We start from the raw sequence: 21,261 nt of genomic DNA, 5'->3' as shown, positions 1-21,261 counted from the left end.
AAAAAAAAAGAAAACAAGATTTGATTTCCGGAAAACAGCTGTGTCACAAAGCCTTTCTATAAAAAGCTAAACTTCTATGACAAGTTTAAATGCTTGCTGTGGAAAAATGCCTATCATATTACAGTAGTTAAGAGTTTGGTCACATCCCAGCATCTTCAACCCGACTGAGTTCTAATTAGCCTGTGTGGGTGTGCAGGACCTTTTCTATTCAAATTACAGTCCTAAATTAATTCCCTTTTAATCCCTGTTTTTATTCATTGTCTTTGCTTATAATAAAATATGAAAATGTAAATGGGATCCGAGTGTGGTGTCCTCTGGCTCCAGACCCAACTTCATTTTATCAAGATGTGGGATATTTTTGTTCTCCATTAACAGGATTTGCAGCTTTGGAGCTCCGGGGACAAGTTCAAGAGATCAAAGTATTCATCCTGTCTGGTTAGAAAATATTATAAAACATGGCTCTCTCCGAGATTGTATTAACCATAAATGAAATTAATGGATTTTTCTGTATTAATTTGATAAATTCTCCTTTCATTATCAATATTAGGTGAGGGGTGACACTTTTGTTGTCTCCATTTTGCTTTATTGCCACCAGATGTCAGAATTTAGCCCATATAGACCTGAAACCCTGCACTTTCATTTATGCACCTGCTACATTTCAAAGTCATTTAACATAGCAACATTTTGTAAAGCAAATTTCCTCACTCTGACTGAGTTTTCTGTATTGTTGTCTTAATAAATTGTTAGTCTACAGCACTTGCAGGTGTGCAGACCTGGACCAAATGAGGTTTATGCAGCCCAAACTAAATTAAATAAAATGTGTAAAAAGTTATTCCTGCACATGAATAGTTGTATTTGAACTCTTACACATTAATAGTGGCTATGTTGCTGTGTGTTTGGTGGCCTGCGTTGTCCCCCCCCACCCCACCTGTCCGGGGGAGGGGACCCGGTCCCGGTCTGTCTCAGGATCATTCCAGCAGGTCCCTCGGGTTGCTGCCGCTGATCCCTCTCAGCTGACGTCAGGAGAAATGGCGGACCAGGATGGCAGCGACACATCTCCTCCGGAGTCCCAAGGTGAGTTCTCCCCGAACAGGAAACTTCCCCTTTGACAAACTTTTGAAACGGACGGACTGATATTTAAAGCGTTACGGAGGATTCAGCGGAGGAGCTGCGGGACGGCTCCGTCGGTGTTTGAACGCTGACTCTGAATTAGAGAGACTTGCAGTACTCGGAGCCGGTCGGTCACGGGAGTGGGATTAACTATCAACCAACTCACCCAACCGGTTACTTTACATTTTTATAAACCCGACCTGTTTTCTAACTCGGATATATTTTAAGTTTACTTTTTTATTGTAGGTGCTGGCGTGTTTTTCCGAAGCTCCTCATGCGCAGGCAGACACCTGTTGCTGACATTTTGTCAACTCGTTGAAATGCGCCTTCAGTCGACGTGACAGGTGAAAACGAATTGAGGACACGAGCTTAATTTATAATGTGTCTGTAGGCTACTTATTTGTTCCACCGGCTTTTATTGTTAATCATTTTTAGATCCGTCCACAGTTTGGGATGTCTTGTTAGTATCCCAAACATTTCTAAAACACTGGACCACTACACTTCTCACTGTTAATTTATGATGTCATTTTTTTTTTAATTTTTTTTTAACATTAGGGCGGAAATTGGCTCGTCGCCTCTCTATATTACGTTTTTTTTTTTCCACTTAATTCTGGCGCTATGTAATTTCTTTTTAAATAAAATGTTTCTTTAGATAGTCAAATAGATGTTTAATGAAAACCTAAGATTATATAATGTGACGGTTGCTGTCAATCTAATGGGCCTAATTTGCTCTTCAGCATATCCAAAATCAAAGAACAGAGAATAACACTTATAATCCTCTTTTGTAATTCAGGACTGAGTCACAGAGGACAAAAACGTTCTGTTGCACTGTTCTCTTAATTTTTGGAAAACAACACTCTGTCAAAACCTGGTTTAGCAAGGCTTTTAATTTGAAATGGATACAGGAAGTTGCGTTGTTCAGCAACCGGCGGTGTATCAAAGTAATTCACTCACTGACAGATATTTAATTGATTTGGCTGACCCTTGTTGGCCTTGCCAAAATGTAGTTTATTTGTTTGTTTGACCTTTAGCAAAATCCCAATTTAGCAATAATACAACAGGTGTTTTCTATCTACTGTTAATAGCAGAGTGCCTGCTGTGATATTATTGTTGGGATGTGGTGCATTTACTTTCTATGCAATGCAGTCCTAAGTAGCTTTTTAAGATGAACTCTATCCATTGTGTACCAGAGCAATCATAAAGTTCCCAAACTGCTCCTGATGCACACGTCGTTAACTAGCCTCATACAGCTATGGTGTCAAATAATTATCAACAAACAGCTGACTTAGCAAACATATATAACACTGCCAGTAACGTTATACAGTTATCTGCCTTTTTAAGCTATCCCTACATCGTTACCATTAAGAGCTGTTTACTGATCAGTCTAGAAGACACGTTGCGAATAAGGGTTCACCATTACATATGGTTCCTTATCATTTTTAATATGACTTGATATGGTTCAAATTCGTATTTTATTAACATCAATATTCCAACTTATTTATTTAAGGATGTCTTGCCGTTATGAAGCGTATGACATACGTTAAGCAAGTATGGCTGAGTGTTGAGGAGTAACTTTGCTTGTATGGAAGTGAGTTCATTACAAAAGATCAGATGTGCACATTAATATGTTTGTTTATACTGCATATGTAAAAGCAAACTTATGTTGATTCTGAAACTATAAAACCTACTTTGCTGCCGTGGTTTGCTCTTGAAATTAGTAATACAATATTTTTCAGTATTTGGTCAATATTGTTACCACAGAAATACATAAAAAAATATCACGATATTGTTTTAGGGCCATACAGTGTGTGAAGAAGAGGCAGGGTCATGATGGTCTTTATTTCTAACTTGTAAGGCAATGCTGTAATAGATTGCCTTGACTGTATTGAGTTGCTCTGACAACGTGGCAGGAGTTGGTTGTCTCCTCTGCTTGGTCAACTTGTCCACATCATGTGGGTTGCAGGGTTTTTGTGGTGTGAAAAGGAATCTGTGAAGATCAGTGATCATGAGCAATTTTTTTTTTATGTTGTATGGATGGCATTATTCATTAGTATTCCTTTTAAATAGATCAAATACAGTCATGCTGTGGTGTTCTGAACATCTACAGTTGTATTATTTCCAACAGAATCGTGCTGTTTACCTCAAGTGGGAAACTTAACAAGAATAACAGTTTATCTATCTACATTTTTAATCAAACATTTAATCTCTTCCTGTGCCTGTGTCTTGAGACACACATTCAATAGGTGTGAGAAGGGTGTGTAGCCCAGCCTATCAGGTTAAAGTCTGAGTGAAGGATTACAGCCTTGCTCTACCCTGCAGGGACAAAGATCAGATTGCTCTTACGTGAATGTGTGTTTGTCCAGCATGTGCTCTCTAAGGAGATGAAGCAGCAGGTCTTGTCCTGAATTCCTCTATATATTGAAGATCAATGAAAAAGCTGTGATTAGGATGTGTTTTATTGGCAAATACTCCGTGTGTTGAAGTACTTATTGAGCTTTCACTTTGCAAAAGTTTAGGGCCAAGTGCAAGAACAAGAAACATTAAGATTTGAAGATGCTGGTGGTTTAATCTCTGTGTATTAGTGTTTGTAGATGTGAGATATGCGTGTACAAGCACACCCCAGCAGTAATGCTTGTTCAGGCTGATATTGGACAGGTCTCCAATAATGTGGCCTTCAGTAACTAATGATTTTGTTGCCCCATTATTTCATTCTCCCCTCCGCGGCAGCTGAGCCCACTCAACACATCTTCTGTCATTATCTTCCTTATTTCTCATCCTTTTCATATGTAGTGTATGAAATGAACAGGATGTGTTACCGCGCCGAAATATTACTGCACAGCTATTAATATTGATGTACTACATAGTGTTACCTCTGTGTCCTTTTAAAGAGACAGAAGGACATAAATGGATAGATTTCCATATTTATCGTGGGATGTCAGATAGCTGATGGCTCTTTAAGTGGAGGATGGAGGGAGGGGGGGGGGCGGAGGCTATATACCATGTGCTCTCCTGCACACACCCCTTCCACAGAGGCAGCTCCAGTACTGCATTGTTTGGTTTGGTGTGTGCATCAGCGTGCATCCCTATTTATGTATGTGTGTGTGTGTGTGTGTGTGTGTGTGTGTGTGTGTGTGTGTGTGTTTGTACACATTACATTAAATTGTGCCTGCTCCCTGCTCTCTCTCACTCCTACCCTCCCCACTGTGTCATTGGTCCATGTGCTGCTGTTGTCAGGGAAACCCGGCACCGGTACCAGCTCACCTTCCACCATTGGATTTGCACTGAATATTTTAACAACTCTTGCTGGCCTCTGCTACTCGTGTTCTTGTGTTCCTGTGTGTGTGTGTGTGTGTGTGCGTGTGTGTGTGTGCGTGTGTGTGTGTGTGTGTGTGTGCGATGTGATTCCTCTGACAAGTTTACATTCGCACTGGAGAACTAGCAAGAGAGGGCCGAGGAGGGAGGGGATGCAGTAAAAGTAGTGACAGCAGAGGCGGCATCCCTGTGAGGAGTGCGGGAGTCAAATGAAGTGCAATCCTCAACTCTCGGGCCGAGCCAGTCTTGTGGATTAAGTCTTCTTTTCTAAGCCAGACTACAGGAGCTCATCCTCAGACTCTGTCTCTGTCTCTGTCTCTCTCTCTCTCTCTGGTTTACTCTCTCTTTGCCTGGCACTGCCATCGCCGGCAGTATGGACATTGCACAGTGAGCTGCTCTGTTTGCCTCTTTCACACTCTTCCCTCCTCGCTGTACTTTATTCTTCACTCATCCTCTCTCTCTCTTCTTCGTCTCACATTTACTTCCCTCTCCTCTGCTCTTTTTTTTGTTTTTGTCACCTCCTCACCCGTCTCGCTCTTCCGCTCTCTTCTCCCTGCTGTCTCAAACACAGAGCCAGCAACGTGTAGCCGGAAGGAAATAGCTGTTAGCTATAGCTGTTAGCTCTCCAGAAGAAGGTTTCAGGGGTGACGCTGTGCACCACCGTCCTCTGGCATCCAGGACTGACCTGCCCCCCCCTCCCCCCTACCCACCGCTGCAGGGTGGGATGGGCCGGGGCTGGGTGAGTTAGCCAGGGGCTCAAGGGTTAGCAACGGGCCAGGCGATGCCAGATAGTAAAGGACGAGGAAAAGGAGGAGGTGGAGGCGGGTGTTCACAAGGCAAGTGGAGGCTGAGGAAGGGAGGCAGCCGCTCAGCCATCCCGGCACTCTTCACCATCACTGAGGAGGAGGAGGGACAGAGACGGAGAGATGCTTGCAAGAGGAAGAAAAGAGGTACGCAGGAAAAGGAGGAAAGGGAACTGACAGCAGTGGAGAGTGAATATTCAGGCTTGGGTACTGTATACTGTTAGAGCTCATTTAAACGGTTAAATTGTGTGTCTGTGTGTGTCGATGCGTGTGTGTAAGTGAGAGAGAGAGTGAAGGAGTGAGGTCATTTAGTATCCGGGACAGAGAGGCTACTGGGGCAGAGAGATGTGTCAACCAGTCTTGAGAGAGTCACAGCAGCAGACAGTCTGCCAACACCACTGAAAATGTGGAGCATTAAAGACAAGTGTGTGTGTGTGTGTGTGTGTGTGTGTGTGTGTGTGTGTGTGTGTGTGTGTGTGTTAATATGATGCTACTGATACTGAAAAGTGAATTTGTGTCAGTTTGACATTTAGCAGCAAAGGTGTGTGTGATTGTGGATGTATTTGTTTGCTTGTTGGTCTGTGTGTGTGTGTGTGTGTGTGTGTGTGTGTGTGTGTGTGTGTGTGTGTGTGTGTGTGTGTGTGTGTGTGTGTGTGTGTGTGTTTGTACTGTTTTCTCTTGTGGAGGAAAAGTCCTCTCAACCCATCGAGCTCAGCCATCCAGAGACAAGTGGCTGACAGGACCGATGAGAAAGCATGGTTTGTCTCTCTGTGTGTGTGTGTGTGTGTGTGTGTGTGTGTGTGTGTGTGTGTGTGTGTGTGTGTGTGCGTGCGTGCGTGCGTGCGTGCGTGCGTGCGTGCGTGCGTGCGTGCGTGCGTGTGTGTGTGAATGAGCTGACAAGGTAAGATTGGGTCAAGACAAGGACAGCAGCTGGGCGTGAAGGCGCAGTCCACTTCACACGTCTGTGGTCGTAATGCATCGGTAAACAGAGCCGTAAGTCAACAGGACAGCATGTGATTGCAGTAACAGCAGGGAAATGTGCAACACTTGAACTGACAGAACTTAAGCAGTCAGACAGCCGATATAAAATCGTATTGTTCATGAGGAAGTTATCATTTCATGCCTTCTTATTTAGTATTGACAAGAGATGCCATTTCGTCGTCATGAGACAGCTGCCTTTATAAAGCAGTCACTGTCTGACTTGTATCAGGATCTGGAGACAAAGAGGAGTCCAAAAAAACAAGCGATTTATTGTTTGTATCACATTGCAGACTGACTCTAGAAGTCACTGGCTTTATAGTTTGTGCTAACGTGAGCGAAGGAATCAGGGAGTGAATGGAGCTTTTCAGATTCCTTCTGAATCTGCATCTCACCACAGGTTTGAGTTGACAGTTGTACTATAAGGCAGGAATGTTTTAGTGTTTGGAAAGCTGACTTGCGCAATAAAGTGACTACAAGTTTTGAGCAATTTTGAGAGTTCTTTAAATGCATCTTTATCCTGCTTCATGTGTTGTTCTTTTAATTTCCCTACTTACATGAAGTGTACCTAAATTATCCTCACCAAAGCTGTACATCCACTAGTACTAACCGTAGTCCAAAGTCAGTACGAAGCTAACCTGACTCAATCTAGCTAAATTATTTGTTGTCTGGTCTGCACCCGCTGCATAATACAGAAAGAACGAGACAACAGAGCAGTCGGTCTGATTCCTAAATGGAGATGTTTCCTTTTAGTGTCATACAGTCTTCAGGCTTGCAGTTCCCTTGTGGGGCAAACATTCATGTAAGAGCTCACTTAAATCATTAATATTACTGGAGAATAGATGGAGAGAAAAGGGCGGGGACTGTAGAGATGATTGAGAGCTCTAACGGTGAGAATTATCTCAAAGTACCAAGTGACTAGTTTTGTGTGACACTTGTCTTTATGTCTCTCTGCATTAAATAGATTATTTTTGATTTATTTATCAGGAATAGTATTGTCATTCATCGCTCATGTACATGTCAGGAAGTGACGGACTTTTAAAGCGTTTTTAGAGGTAAAAAAAACAGCTTAGTCTTCAGTGTTATGGTGGATAAATTGTGTTAGTAGTAGTTAAAGGAAGTAACTGATGGACATTAAGAAAAGTGCTTCTCATCTCGGAGGATGCTCACGCGAATATTAATGACAAGTTGCTAAACAAAGTTTCCATTAGGATTAAAACGGTCACATCATGACAAAGGTGAGAGAGTACATTTTCAACATTGGATGACAGCCGTTTCTATAATTCATGGCCCTTTTTGATGACAGCACACATTCCTCCCATCATCTGAGCAGAAACTTGTTTCTGCAGCGTGCAATGAATGCAGCTGAGTAGACGAAAAAAAAAAAAAAAAAAATCGAGGCCAGCATTCTTGTACCTGTTATCCAGGCCTGAAAGCCTGTCCTAGGGCGCCGAAGGAAGACTCCCATCCCTGACCCCCTTTGCCGTTCTGGTGGTTGGAGCTTACACTTTAGCTTAGCATTAGCAGCGGGCTAATCCTCTCAGGCTGCAGGGGAGGAAGGAGCAGCGCAGCGTGCCCGCCTGCTACCCACTTGCCCCGGACAGCAGAGCATTAATCGCTAACTCTGACCATTTAATCTGACTGGCAATGAATGCAGATAGATTGGGGGTGGGGAGTGTGCAGACAGACACACGGCACAGAGGGAGGGAGGGGTGGAGGGGCAGATTAAACAGTCACACTCTCCCTATGTCTCACTCTCTGTTACACACATGTTCTTCTTGCACACATACACACCCCTTCACGCGCACACGTGGACAAACGGATGGGGGTTGGAGAGTCTGAACCTGTCTCTCACTGCCTCTCAACTGCAGTGACACCGGCTGCAACTGACCTCCCGCTCCGTCTCCCTTCCTGCTTCCCCTTTACTCTGGAAACAGTTGAGTTTCAGTTGGATTATTATTTTTTGTCTTTAGGCTTCCTGCTTTGGCCCATTCGCCGCACCATGGACTTTGAATTCGAGCTTATCTGCTGCTGTGAAAGATGTTTTCAAGAAGTAGGAACGTTGATTCTGGCCCTCTCATTCGACTAGTTGGAGTGGGACACTAGCCAGGGACTCAACAGGTCCCATTCTGGCATTGACACCCCCTGGAATTATGAACCACAATTCAGGTAAAGATTCATGCTTTGACCCCAGGATTTATAAAAAAAAAAAAAAAAAAGAAAGAAAAAAAGATTACTTTCTTGGCACTTTGTCATTCTCATGAAAGAGCAGCAGAGATAGAAAGACAAAGAGAGCAGGAGAAGGACATGCAGCAAAAGTCCCACCGACTGGAAGTTGAACTGGGAACGAAGGTCATTTCAGGCCATGTGGTATGAGCCCGGTCCACACGGCTTTTAGGCCTTCATCCGAAACCTCTGCTGATTTTACTGATAAATCCACACGTTAAACAGGGTGCAGGATGGGGAATGACCACCAGTTCAGTGCAGTGTACTGGCATCTCAGCAGTTTTATTTTGGCTCTCTACTCCAGAATATTGGATTTGAAATGAAGCGATTGCACTCAGTTTAATGTACTGGCTTCCAGATTTGATAGAACATTTCAGATAAACAATGTATTTTGTACATGGGCTTCAAACATGAACACAGCTACGAGTTCAACATTGTTGATATGAATTCGAATAACTACAAAAACCCTTAAAGGCATCGTTTTTGTTTTAATCCAGTTTGCTGGAATAAAACCAAAATATGAAAAACTCTTCAGTACTCCTGTCCTCATCTCTGTCCTTTGTAGTACTTCAACACTCTTGCACCTTGTTTTCTGTAAAGGCGTTTTTTGTTGTAGTTGTCGCTCGATAGTCTAGTCGTCAGATCGTGGACGTGGCTCTAGGAGGACCTTTATTGTTGGCAGCTAAAATTATGCTTCATATAAAATTTACTTTGGTGTGTTTGCAAAGGCTGTTAAACTGCTGTCAAGTGCGCAAGAGCAAATACACTCACTGCTATCGAAGGTTTGTTGGTTTAATGACCTCTACAACAGATGGATGAGTCTGTGAGATGCAGTGAGGGGAAACATCTGCACCACAAGTCCACCAGATCAGTGAGCAATTTACCTTAATGGGTTTTTGGATAAGTTGGAAATCCCTCATACAGTGCAGATACCAAAGCAAAAATGTGGCAGTTTGTTTTGCTCGTGAATTAAGATTTTTATGTTTGCAAAAATATGTGACAGGAAGGGATGATGAAGAGAAATGCTGTCAAGTTGAACACTGACATGATAAGTTAAAGGCCTCTTGTGAATTTTATATAGATGTACTCGGAGAGCTTTTTGTTTCTCACTGCGTAACTACAATATCAGCACATACACTCAATTCACCATTCAGGGCCTGGGCATGCCAGAAATCCACTACATTAAATTAAAAAAAAATGAAAAACTACAAGTCTTAGGTCAGTCCTTTATTCAAAGCATTCATGCTTCTTCTACTTTCTTCCCATTTAAAAAGTCTTTATTTCTCCTTCCAAATCATCCATTCTGTAGTGTGATAGTATAGTCAAATAAAAGGTTTCTGCTGGCCTGGCTTCACGTGCAGCTCCAAGTCACAGGATGCCCTTTGACCGCTGGTGATCTATTCTATTCGACCTCTTAAGTTCAGTACGCTGCGTCATGTCTTGTATTCTTCAGTCTAACTGTGTACCACACTGTACGGTATGTGTAGAAAAGCATCATTACAGTTCACAGGTTAAACATGCATTTTGACTGTCATGTATAAGCAGACAGACACTGACAACTGAAATGTGTTTTTTTCCAATGTGTTCATGCATATATTTATAGGTTTGTAGGTGTCTTATTCTCTTGGCATCCCTCATTAGCCACATCAGGATATTAAACTGACTTGGCATCGTTTCACAACTTCCCCTGCAACTGACACTTTATTACAGGATACAATGTCATGTGTAAATACTTTGATAAGGAGACATCTACTGTAGCTGTTGCTCAAATTTCATACTTCATAACACCCTATTGGTGATTTACAGCATGTAAATATGGGCCACATTGTTTCTAGCATATTTAAATGGATTTTATACATGTACTTTTACGCTTTAAGATACTCCTATTTTCTACTTCCTGTTTAATTTTCTCTTTAGTTATATTTATATGTTCCTTTGCTTTTCCTTTGTGTTTTTCTAAGATAGTGGGTTCATAGATTACATTGATCAATCATTAATCTTTTCAATACTAGATGCTCGCATGCTACTGCTCTAATAAAAGTGTCTCATGTTAGGAATTGTCAGTTATCTTTCATTTCAAATGGGACACATACAGATTATTTTTCTTTCTCTTGACCTGACTCTCTTTTACTTGTCTTTGTATTTGCCTTCAGCACATTATCCTCCTTTCTCAATGAGCTGATCTTTTGTTTGAGAAAAAATATTTTAGGGAGAAGGAATATACAGTTCCAGTCCAGCCTTGCCTCTTATAACAATAGCCATTATAAAAACCACTTCCAAGGCCGGTCCACCGGAGGCAGAGTAGACCTGTGAATACTTGTATACACACCTCAGCAGATGTCCCATAGACTGTGTGACATGCAATACCTCTGCAGCTATGACCTCATGTCTTTGTCCAGTACTTCCTTTGTGAATCACTGTAAACATCTCGATTTATTGGAGTAGAGATAGCACAGTTTACATTTATAACATGGTCTGCAACCAAAGTGTAGAAAATCTTTTTTTTCCGCCTTTCATTGTTTTGTTTTTTAATCGAATATGTCTCAAAACTCAAAAAACTGCTCATCCCTGTAGCAGATGGAAAAAAAAGCATTTGAAAGGCAGGAAAAAGTAATCAAGTGCACCTTGACTTTTTAGGAGGAGGAGCATAAATACTACAGAGGCATTTATCTGTTCAACGCACACATAGCGTGCATATAGGTTACACACAGGGGCTCAAGCTTAACGCTTGATAACTCACATGGTTATGAATATTACACGAGCAAGACTCGGCTGAGTCAACGGTTGCCTGAAATTATGCAGAAAGTGTAGAATGCAGATGACGTTTTAGATTGTTACAGTGAAACGTAAAGCTAAACTTTCGAGCTTCATCGAGGTGCAAGAGAGTCCACTCATAGCATTAGATGTGAAACTGGCTCGTCTCTTCCTCTGACGTTATCAATTACCAGACAAGCTGACATGTCACTGAAGAAAATAAGAGAGTGAGAGAGAGAGAGAGCGAGCCATGTAGAATAGGGTCTGCTGCTCGTGCTATTTCAGGTAGAGTCCATCTTTTTCAGTTGTTCATTTTTAGTCTGAGTCAGGGGGACTGATTTAATTAGGTCTTTGACTTTTTGGGACAGTTGGTCTCTGTGGAGTCGGCGCTCTCTCGTTCTTCAGCACGCTCACCGAAGCAGCTTGTTTTGCATATAGTCCACAACTGTTGCAGTTAGAGGAGCTTTGTACTGTCTTCATATATGCGACCCTCATTATGTTTTGTCCTTGTGTCCCTGGGTAATTTAGCGGGCCTTAAACCAGGGGCTGGGGACCAAACTGAAATACTTTTATGGCACCGACCGAATTGCTTCGATACCTTCTAACTTGCATGTGAGGCAATTAGGGAACATGTAAACTGCAGCGATGTCCAATGGCTTGAAAGTGAGGCATTTAGAAGATTCTGTAAATTGTGGTGTCGACCTATAGCTTGCATGCGAGGCATTTAGAGGACATATGTAAACTGTAACGTCTATCAATATCATTTTTAAAATTGATAATTAAAGGTATCAGTACCGTTATTGTAAATCTTTAAAGTATGCCCAGCCCTATGTAAACCTCAAAGCACAAAGTCATGTGCATGTTTTCTTTTTTCTTTATTGAAACAGGTTCATCTGTTTCTGCATCAGCACCAAGCTCTGCGTCCAGGAGGCTGACCTGAAAGTGCCGAGTCAGGCCGAGCCTGACAGCGACATTAATCAATAGCCTAGCTCTGAGCTGAGGGGAAACACTGCAACTCAATGGGGAACATTTGACAATATAGGAAACACAGTACACTGTGTATTGTTTTACCCCAATTTTGTTTTTTTTGTTAAAATACACTGCAGAGCATGAAAATGCATCAGAGGTAGATTTTCCACATTTGTTGTGCTTCTATCCTCCCTCCATTAAAACATCTTTCAACAGATAACTTGTCTTGTTCTACTTCTCTTTTTTCTTATATCCCAGTTTTTTACTCTTTTGTTTATGTTTTCATAAAGTACATATTGGGGGCAGCTATATATATATATATATATATATATAGTACATATTACACACACACACACACACACAGCGGTTTTATGTTTGGACCTTCACACACTATTGACGCTTCATTATGAGTAACTCCTGACACCTCACACGTCGGCTACTAATACTGGTATTATAACCGTTTATGACCTAATGACAACTCACTGTAAATAAGGATTTTTGTGTGTGGCCTCATATTTAAACTGAACAGAACATTTATGGGGAACATTTTAAAATTCTGCTAATAAAACTGTATTTTGGATCAAATTACCACTCGACATAAGAGGACACTAGTAAGAATAAGACCAGGTTTGCATGCGCTATTTAGGAAGTGCTGTCATATTCAATGACATAGTGATTTATTTGTGCTAATTAAATAATAATAAATAAAGCAATTGCAAGAAAGAGAGGCATACCAGATTATGCTGTATTGTAAGACAATGAGGAGTAGTTCAAAAAGAAATACTTTTCTCTTTCTGCCCAACATTTAGAAACTATAACAAACTACACAATGTATTTAAGAAGCTAGTTGGTGTACACCATTGACCTTTACTATGCAGCTCTGTATCATTGAATCTCTGTGTACATTGTGTACTGCACTGGTGAATAATCCAGTTGTCTAAATACTGCATAGGTGCAGAGCAGTGAGATAAACCCCTCCAGAAGGTCTACTAGTGTTTCACTGAAGTTGGATTTATGCATTTGAGACCTTTTGTATAGGAAACTGCACTTGGCTGAAGATTTGATAGAACAAGTCTTTTTATTTTTTTATTTTACAAGGTAGATTGTTATGGACACACTAAGTTCTTTTCTCCATGGAGGAAAAATCCCATGGAAGTTCTGTTGAATGGATGACTTTTATTTGGTAGCAAAACCTTTATTGCAGCTCTGGGTGATTATTCCGATTTTTGCAGGAGGAGTCCTGGAAAGTTCGTCAGTGAAGGATCTTCCTTATGCACACTTATCTTGTCTTTCTTTGCAGCATCTTACTCCCAGTATAAGTCTGAGGATGGCAGAGCGTCTTCAGCCACCCGCCCCAGCTCCTCGGGCTCCGGACAGACCTACACTCCCAGCCTGACCTCTACGCCCACCCCCACCCCGAGTCGCACCACCACCAGCAACAGCCCCAGCAATAATGCTGCCCCCAAAGCAGGTGAGTTACACTGAAAAAACTTACTCTTCCGTCTTGGCAGTGTCTTTATCGGCCTTTTAACGGGGTTATTGAGGTGTTTATTCCGTTGTTTTTTGTTCCGCAGACTCGTTGCTCTTCAACAAGATCGACGAGAGACAGAGGTTGGCCCGGGAACGCCGGGAGGATCGTGAGAAACAGAACGGTGAGCGTTCTCTAACCTCGTGTGTGTTCAACGGAGAGTAAAGGGAACGTTGGTGTGTAAATGGGCTTTAAATGAAATCCCTCACTTTCTGTTTTTGTCTTTCCCGCAACATATTGGGACTGAACTTGGTTGGTAGCTGTGGTGAACTGCCTGTTTTTCTGGCTGTTACATAAAGTCTTGGCTGAAGCCAGACACCCCGTCGCCATGGATCCCATGTTGCATAATGAGGGCAGTTCATGGGACAGGTTTTTGGAAGGCTGGTGTTTTGGATGGTTTTTTTTGTGTGTGTGCGTGAGTGAGTGTGTAAGTGACGTTCTGCAGCTGACGTGGGTTTAGGAAGTCGGGGCCTGTTTATGTTTGTCTGGATGCCCTTTATGAAGTGTGTTTGTGGTCACTGTGTTGGACAGCGGTCATACCTCTGGCCCCAGCTGAGGGCCTGAGGGATTTGCTTTGTGTTGAGAGCTAAAGCTTGGTCACGTGATCTGCAGCTGACCCATCACATTGCAGCTATAAGCCTGCGTGTGCGTGTGTATTTGTGCGTCTGTATTCATGTGGTTTGTGAATTTTTACCGTGTGCGCGCACGTGAACACACCAATGCACAAATATCAAATCAATGTTAACTGGTGTGTGTTTTTGCGCGCGCACGATGTTTTCAGCTGTCAAGGAGGCCCAGTGGCAGGCGCGTGAGGAGCGAGCCAGGCAGTACTATGAGAAGCACCTGGAGGAGAGGAAGAGACGGCTGGAGGATCAGCGGATGAAGGAGGAGAAGCGACGGACTGCCGTGGAGGAGAAACGACGGCAGAAACTGGACGAGGACAAGGTACTGACTCAGAAGTCATGTACGCTCCTGCGCTTTCAAGAGTTGTTTTTTTTACTCCTCACTTAAACACACTGAGGGAGCTTTTTAGACTGGACCGAACTGAAGCAGCAGCTGCGAAAGATGCCGGACCGTGGTCCAGACCAAAGGACCAAATATTGGTCCAAAAAGAGATGGTCTCGGTCCAAATCCAACTGAACCATCGTGCTTCGTTTGCGGGTTTTAAAACAAGTTTTTGTTTGGGCTTTCTGACCAATTACAGGAAGTTGAGGCAGGCTGTGTTTAAGATTACAGCTAAATACAAAATCTTTTCTTATTTGGTCCGATGATGAAATGAAAACTCAACGTTACTTCTCATTCAGAAAATAAGTACCAGAGATAAATATCAAATGAATCTGTTCATTCATTTTTCTTCGTTCAACTGGAAAATCCAACCGGCTGAATTGACAACATGCTAAAATCAGGCACACACCTGTCTACAAACCAATAGATGTCAAGTACAGAGAGACACAGCCCACGCAGGTGATGACGACGGACGTTTGTGTGTCATGCATAGTTCTTGAGGGCACGCTCAAATTTGCAATGTGAAATGTGAAACCAAAAATAACCGGGTCAAATATAAACAACATAACAACAGCATTATGATCTGGACTTTCAGGTGTGAAGCACTCAGCTATACCGTACCAGTGAATACAGGGAAACATGGGTATTGTGTCATGGTTGCGACGCAACTATACTGAAACTATAGATGGCACGAGGCGACCACTGTGGACTCGCTTGAGATAACACGGGGTGGTTTTACTTTCATTTTGAGTGTTTCATAACGGCAGTTTTGATGCTATCTGCCCTGCGCTGGTACATCAAAGTGCACTGTGTCCAGTCTTGTCACTGTTGTCGTTGTGGCTGAAGGCTCGTCACGAGGCCGTGATCCGTCGGACTCTGGATCGGAGCCATAAAACCAGACAGAAGCCCAACCGTTGGTCTTGGGGAGGAGTTCACCACACAAACATTCCCAGCACACCAGCAGGTACTTTAACACATCGTACAACTACACAGCGCCTGCACAAACACACAGCAACCTTACATAGCCTTTAAAGTATACTGACACACAGTGTTGCTCTGCAGCCTGCCAAGTGGTTTTAGTATTATCGGACCACCTGCATTCATGCATACAGGATCCTGATGTGTTTCTGATTGTGTCTCTCTAGTATAAATATGTCTGCCTGCCTCTGCGTGTCAGTATTGTTCTGCCATGTTTTATTTGAACTTTTCAGATCCGCTGTCCTCTATTGTTACTGCTCATTCACACCCTTCTCTACCTCTCCCTCTCTTTCTCTCCCTCATTCTCAAACTCACCCTCCCTGTGACTCACTTTCTCCCTCTCGGATCACCCTCCACCTGCTCTCTGCTCTTTGTTTCTCTGCCATTGTCCTCTTCCCTCCTGGTCCAGGTTTTGTCGAGTCGGCTTTCCTCTATCCACTCGACCTTGCTGGACTGGAGCACATGCAGCGTGCTTACAGTCTCTACAGCAGATACGGAATGACGTCCCAATGTGAATATGATAGCACTGTGTCAGTTAGCCGGCTGGCGTTAGAGCACTCTCTTAGCACTGTAACTGTGTGCCACCATCTTAGCTCACTTTAGTGTAAACGTAGGCCAATGTGAGTGGCATGGTTAGTGTTTGTTGTTGTATTTGCATGTAGCCATCTGAGTGTGACGTGAAGTTATATCCCCAGGCACAAGACCATTCACTCAAACCATTTTAGACCCATTTAGCACTAATTCATTGTCCAATATTCTTCCTTTTTTAGCCAAGTGTTTGTAGTTTTTCTTATCTAACCTGAATTAACCAAACTAGAGAAACCTTCCAGAGAGATAGCTGGCTCCAGATCTCCCTGTCCTCCCCCTGGTCTCTTCCTTTAAGTCCACCTTTTCATTGTGGCATTGACTTGCTTTTCTCATGTTTCTTTGATCCTAGACGCTGACAGACGGTCACTGTCCACTATGAACTTATCCAAACAATCAGACCCCGTCATTACGAAGCGCCTCTCCTCCTCCTCCGCCACGCTCCTCCACTCACCAGACCGAGGTAATGCAAATACCCACTACACACAAACGCCAACATGATTCATTACAGTATCCACTTTTATGTCATGCATGACGCCCTTAATATGAACAAAAAAAACCCCACAGATTTGCCTTCCTGCTGAGAAATAGATGACAGGATCAGCACCACTCTATAACAGTATATATGCACCTACGGTTAGCTTAGCTTAGTCTAAAGAATGGAAAAAGGAAAATAGCTCCGTCCAAAGGAAAGAGAATAAACCGCCCAGTGCCATTAAAGCGCTCTCGTGAACACATTCTTTTGTTTAGTCCGTAGAAAAACAGAAGTACAAACAAAAGTTGTGGTTTAATGATAGTCTTGGCGTCACCATGAGCTTTCCACACAGCCCTATAGTAACACCACAACCAGTCATTTCTATAGTTAAGTCTGTGTCGGGAATAAAAACATTTAATATAAAGTCTTTCCTGGACAGGACTTGGGAAGCTTTATTCAGTCTTTATGCAAAGCTAGCATCTGCTAACATTCAATATTATCAGTCAAATATCAGGCAAACTGATCCTCTCCTCTACTTCCAGGCTGGAGAGCAAATAAGTGCATTTCCCAAAATCTGAACTTTTCTTTTGAGTCTTTATTTTGTTGTTGCTAATTTAACTATTAGGTCATGTATTCTTTGATGTTCATATGTTGCTGACAGGCTTTAAGATGAGAACAGCCTCCTCCCCTGTCATAAGCAAAGCTCAGTCCAAACCCTGCCTACACCATGGAAAGACCACCCAGCACAAAAACACAGGTGTCTCCTGGAGAATTTTTGGATGTCACAGATTGTACCCTACTCACTGTGCTGCAAAGCAAAAAGATTACGGGCTGGAAACTGTACACGAATTCAAAAACGAATACTGTCTCAGTAAAATTAAGAAAGTACAGACGGTTCATTCATTGAGATGTGTCGTAGCTTTCTCACCTTGTATCTCATCTCTTTTGTTGTCCATTAATTTATAATATAGCTTTGAAACTAAAGTACATTTAAACTTGTATTCAGCAATTCTGCCATTACACTTTACTTTCATAGTGTAATTATCAAATGAATGTGCACAGCTCGCTGCGTACTCTATACGTGCACGCGTTTGCACTTGTGTGCGTGTTTCATCAGAGGGATCAAGAATTTTTTTTTTCTCCCTCTAGCGTGACCCCTTTCTCTAATCCTCTGAAGGATAATCTTTTTGTTTTTGTGGGAACACACTTGTATGCTGTTTTCATCCTGGCTGAAAAATTGACACCCACATTTTACACAGTTTGACATATAAATATAATTATAGAGCCACTGGCATACTGTGAAAACAAACCGTGCATATTCAAACGGACTCTGTGAGAAACGTCACGCAGATAAGAGTAACTCAAACTCTCACAGCAGGAATTGTTTGAATACCATGTGCCGTTACAGTTTCCAGCCCGATCGTATCTTTACCCCCCGCACCCTGAAACCTGCAATCTTTGTACTGCAAAGCTGCATGATTTGCTTGATATGCTGTCCTAAGTTTGCTTTAAGTGGCTAATCAGGTTATCACGAATGTTAATTAATTAATATTATAGGAATATGGCCATATTCCTACTGAGGGAACAAGGGACCAAGTCCCATGCAGAGAAGCTTTTAGCACTTCTTGAACTATGGTAAAGTCGTTGTTTTCTTGAAGCAATAATAAAATAAATCCTTTGTTTTGCACTGTTTATTTGATTTCTCTCCTCCCTATGTTTGCCCTCGGTCTGCACTTCGCTCCAGGCTGTTTCCTCCCTCTCGTAATTAACAGTCCAGCCCGTGCATGGTCACATCTTCACTTTAGCTCTTGCCTGCACTGTGTTTCAGTGTCGGGGAAGGAATGGGTAACGCATGCAGTAATTATGTGTCATTAATCTGGTTTGACTGATTGCTTCGGCTAATCAGTGAGTGGTTAATAGTTTTAGCTGTTGTCAAACCTCAACTGTTACGTGTGTGTGTGTGTGTGTGTGTGTGTGTGTGTGTGCGTGTGTGTGTGTGTTTTTTCAGGGCTGCGCTGCCTTCCATTGACGCCGTGGGAGAGTAATGTGGTGAACCGCCTACAGCAGCCAACGCATTCCTACCTGGCCCGCAGCCGCAGTGCCATGAGTCTGTCTGGAGAGCAAGCTGGTAACCTAACAACACACATCCCTGATATATATTAAAAAAAAAAAAAAAAAAAAAAAAAAAAAAAAAGGGCCCCTCCTGGTCCCATTTGGTCAGCAGGGGCCCGTGCTTCTTGTGCTAGAAGTACTTTTACTGTTTTTATCTTGGTCTCTTGACCAGAGCAGAGTCGGATGTTAATCAGATTTGTCCAGACTTAAAGCATTATACTGTCTGAAACTTCCTTTAACAGCCTGTATCAGGCACCCAAAGCTCACATGCAAGCACGCACACACACGCACAAACACACACACAAACACACAAACAAACACACAAACAAACACAAAGGTCGAAACAAGTAAGCTGTTCAAGAAGCATTGGTCTATTGATACAATGCCCTGTCCCCTCTGTTGTTACCATGGCAACAGTGACTTTAGATCATTTGTGTAAGTTTTGCATTAATCCTTTTTTTTTTTTAAGTTCAATATTGAAATTTGACTTAAATATTATAAATAATTAGATATCTCAAATATTGGAGAATAATGGGCAACCAAGAGCCCCAATATGTTGGTGTTTTAATAGTTGGGAAAACCGTGACTACTTTTGAGTGCCCAAAATTAATACATTTTGATGATTAAATAACTTTTAATTCAGGGTGGGTCTTGAAATGATGCGTTTGTGGCAGAATGTGAAGTGAACTGCTCTTTGTGACCTTTCGCAGCATCTTGTTGTCACGCAGAAATGCGTGATGCTGTTTCCATGACTCAAAGGAAGCGTATTTGTCTATTCGTTGTGTTTTTGGAGTAACTGTACTTTCTCACACTCAAATACACATGAACTCACCCACACAAAACACACTCGCACTGCATCTTGTTTTGCTTTCCTCTACTCTGCACACTTTAATACGTACGATACAATGTTGTCTGGAGTGAGTGAAGATGCAGCTCTTGGTTGTGTTTATGTATTGTTGTTTTTTTTATATATATATAATGTGCATTTTGCTGCATGTTCACTTCCTGTATGTGGTCTTAGGTCTAATGTGTGAGTATGAGTAGTTGGTGTGGACTGGATGACTAAGTAGAAATGCTTCCAACACTGGGATTTCTTTTTTTTCCTGCAGTTAACAGTTTGCTAAACCACTCCTACTGCATGTAGATGCCTCTAAGCATAAAGCAACATTTTCCACATCGTGCTGAGGTTTTAAACTTTACGTTTTTCTTATTCTCTAACCTGATCAATAAGGCAAACTAAATCCTTCTCTGTAAAGCTATGCGTTGACGTTCTTTGACAAACAGTGCCCAAGTGATGGTTGCAGAATGTTCGGAGCTGTTCTTCCGATCGGTAGCACTAATACTTTCTTTCTCTTCTTCTCTGTTCCTACCCAAACACCTTCTTTTCCATCCTGCGCTGGCCTTTCCGAACCCATGGCTTCTCCCTACTAACTCATCTGACATCCTTCTCATTCCTTCCTCACCTGCCTGATCTTCGGCTCCATGCTCCTGCTTATCAAACCTCTTTCCGGTGTCCTAACACCGTCCGGGTCCGTACCTTCTTCACGCCACGCTGAACTCCCACCTCGTACGTCACCGTAGCCATGCCTGTGTGTCCTCGCTCAGTGTCCTGCCACCCCATGGGCTCCATGTCCTTCAAGGCCCTGCAGGCGCAGCCCCTCCCTCACTGTCGCAGCCAGGAGAGGAGCCTCAGCAGGGAGACGGCTTCCTCGTCTTCCACCATCCCACGGAGGAGGACAACTGGAACCACACGGGTAGGACATGTCATCAAGGTGTAACTGCACAGTTTGACAGAACATCTAGAAAATGCTGTTTGCACACACAAAACCCCTGAAATATCGTATTGACACGTCAGCTGTGAAATGGTCCTGACGATCCTGTTGCTCAAATAAGGTACTCGATCACATGACCATCGTCAGATCTCCTCTTTTTTTAAATTTCTGATGTTAAATGAATAATTTGATTTGCTGTATTATGAGTGATTGTGTTTATGTGCAGCCATTTATGTTTAAAGTATTTTAAGTCCCAGATCAGTCAGAAACAGTGAGTCAGAATTTGAGTCATCAGACACACACACACACACACACACACACACACACACACACACACACACACACACACACACACACACAGTTGTCCATCTGTCTGCTGCTGTGTCACAGCTTATGCCATTAAGGTCTTAGAAGGATGACATCGTGGACACTGTTCATCCCACAGACTGCAGACAGCACACATATATTCTTGTTCATTATTATGCTGAGTCAGAACTTTGCATGTTAAAGTACACACATTTTTGCCTTTTCTACTAACAAGAGATATAAAGTATGCCACTTGAGTTTGACTGAATTAAAGAAGGTTGTTTTTTTATGTGTGTGTGTGTGTGTGTGTCACGGCTCAGTGCCAGAGGTTATGCACGGCGACAGGAT

General features: G+C 42.5%; 1 protein-coding gene across 8 annotated transcripts in view; it reads left to right on the top strand.

Annotated features, from left to right (window-relative positions):
* The first annotated feature begins 1,013 nt into the window (after window positions 1–1,013).
* The window catches only part of map7b (microtubule-associated protein 7b), a 25,916-nt gene continuing 5,668 nt past the window's right edge, over window positions 1,014–21,261 (top strand). The window contains exons 1-11 of one of the 8 annotated variants that reach the window (XM_069158338.1): window positions 5,306–5,372; window positions 8,177–8,372; window positions 13,453–13,623; window positions 13,727–13,804; window positions 14,462–14,625; window positions 15,532–15,649; window positions 16,073–16,174; window positions 16,601–16,711; window positions 17,385–17,480; window positions 18,732–18,851; window positions 20,417–20,589. In XM_069158338.1, the coding sequence (XP_069014439.1) occupies window positions 8,357–8,372; window positions 13,453–13,623; window positions 13,727–13,804; window positions 14,462–14,625; window positions 15,532–15,649; window positions 16,073–16,174; window positions 16,601–16,711; window positions 17,385–17,480; window positions 18,732–18,851; window positions 20,417–20,589 (1,149 nt within the window). In that variant the 5' untranslated portion in view covers window positions 5,306–5,372; window positions 8,177–8,356. Of the gene's footprint in view, window positions 1,075–4,470; window positions 5,373–8,176; window positions 8,373–13,452; window positions 13,624–13,726; window positions 13,805–14,461; window positions 14,626–15,531; window positions 15,650–16,072; window positions 16,175–16,600; window positions 16,712–17,384; window positions 17,481–18,731; window positions 18,852–20,416; window positions 20,590–21,261 lie in introns of those variants that run through there. The other 7 variants (XM_069158337.1, XR_011178720.1, XM_069158334.1 and 4 more) reach the window with 7 other exon arrangements.

Source organism: Embiotoca jacksoni, unplaced genomic scaffold (assembly GCF_022577435.1).
Source record: "Embiotoca jacksoni isolate LCO1_2020_lvr unplaced genomic scaffold, fEmbJac1.0.p SCAF_23, whole genome shotgun sequence".
Taxonomy (NCBI): domain Eukaryota; kingdom Metazoa; phylum Chordata; class Actinopteri; family Embiotocidae; genus Embiotoca; species Embiotoca jacksoni.
The sequence above is the reverse complement of the archived record's forward strand: the minus strand, read 5'-3'. Positions and strand labels throughout refer to the sequence as shown.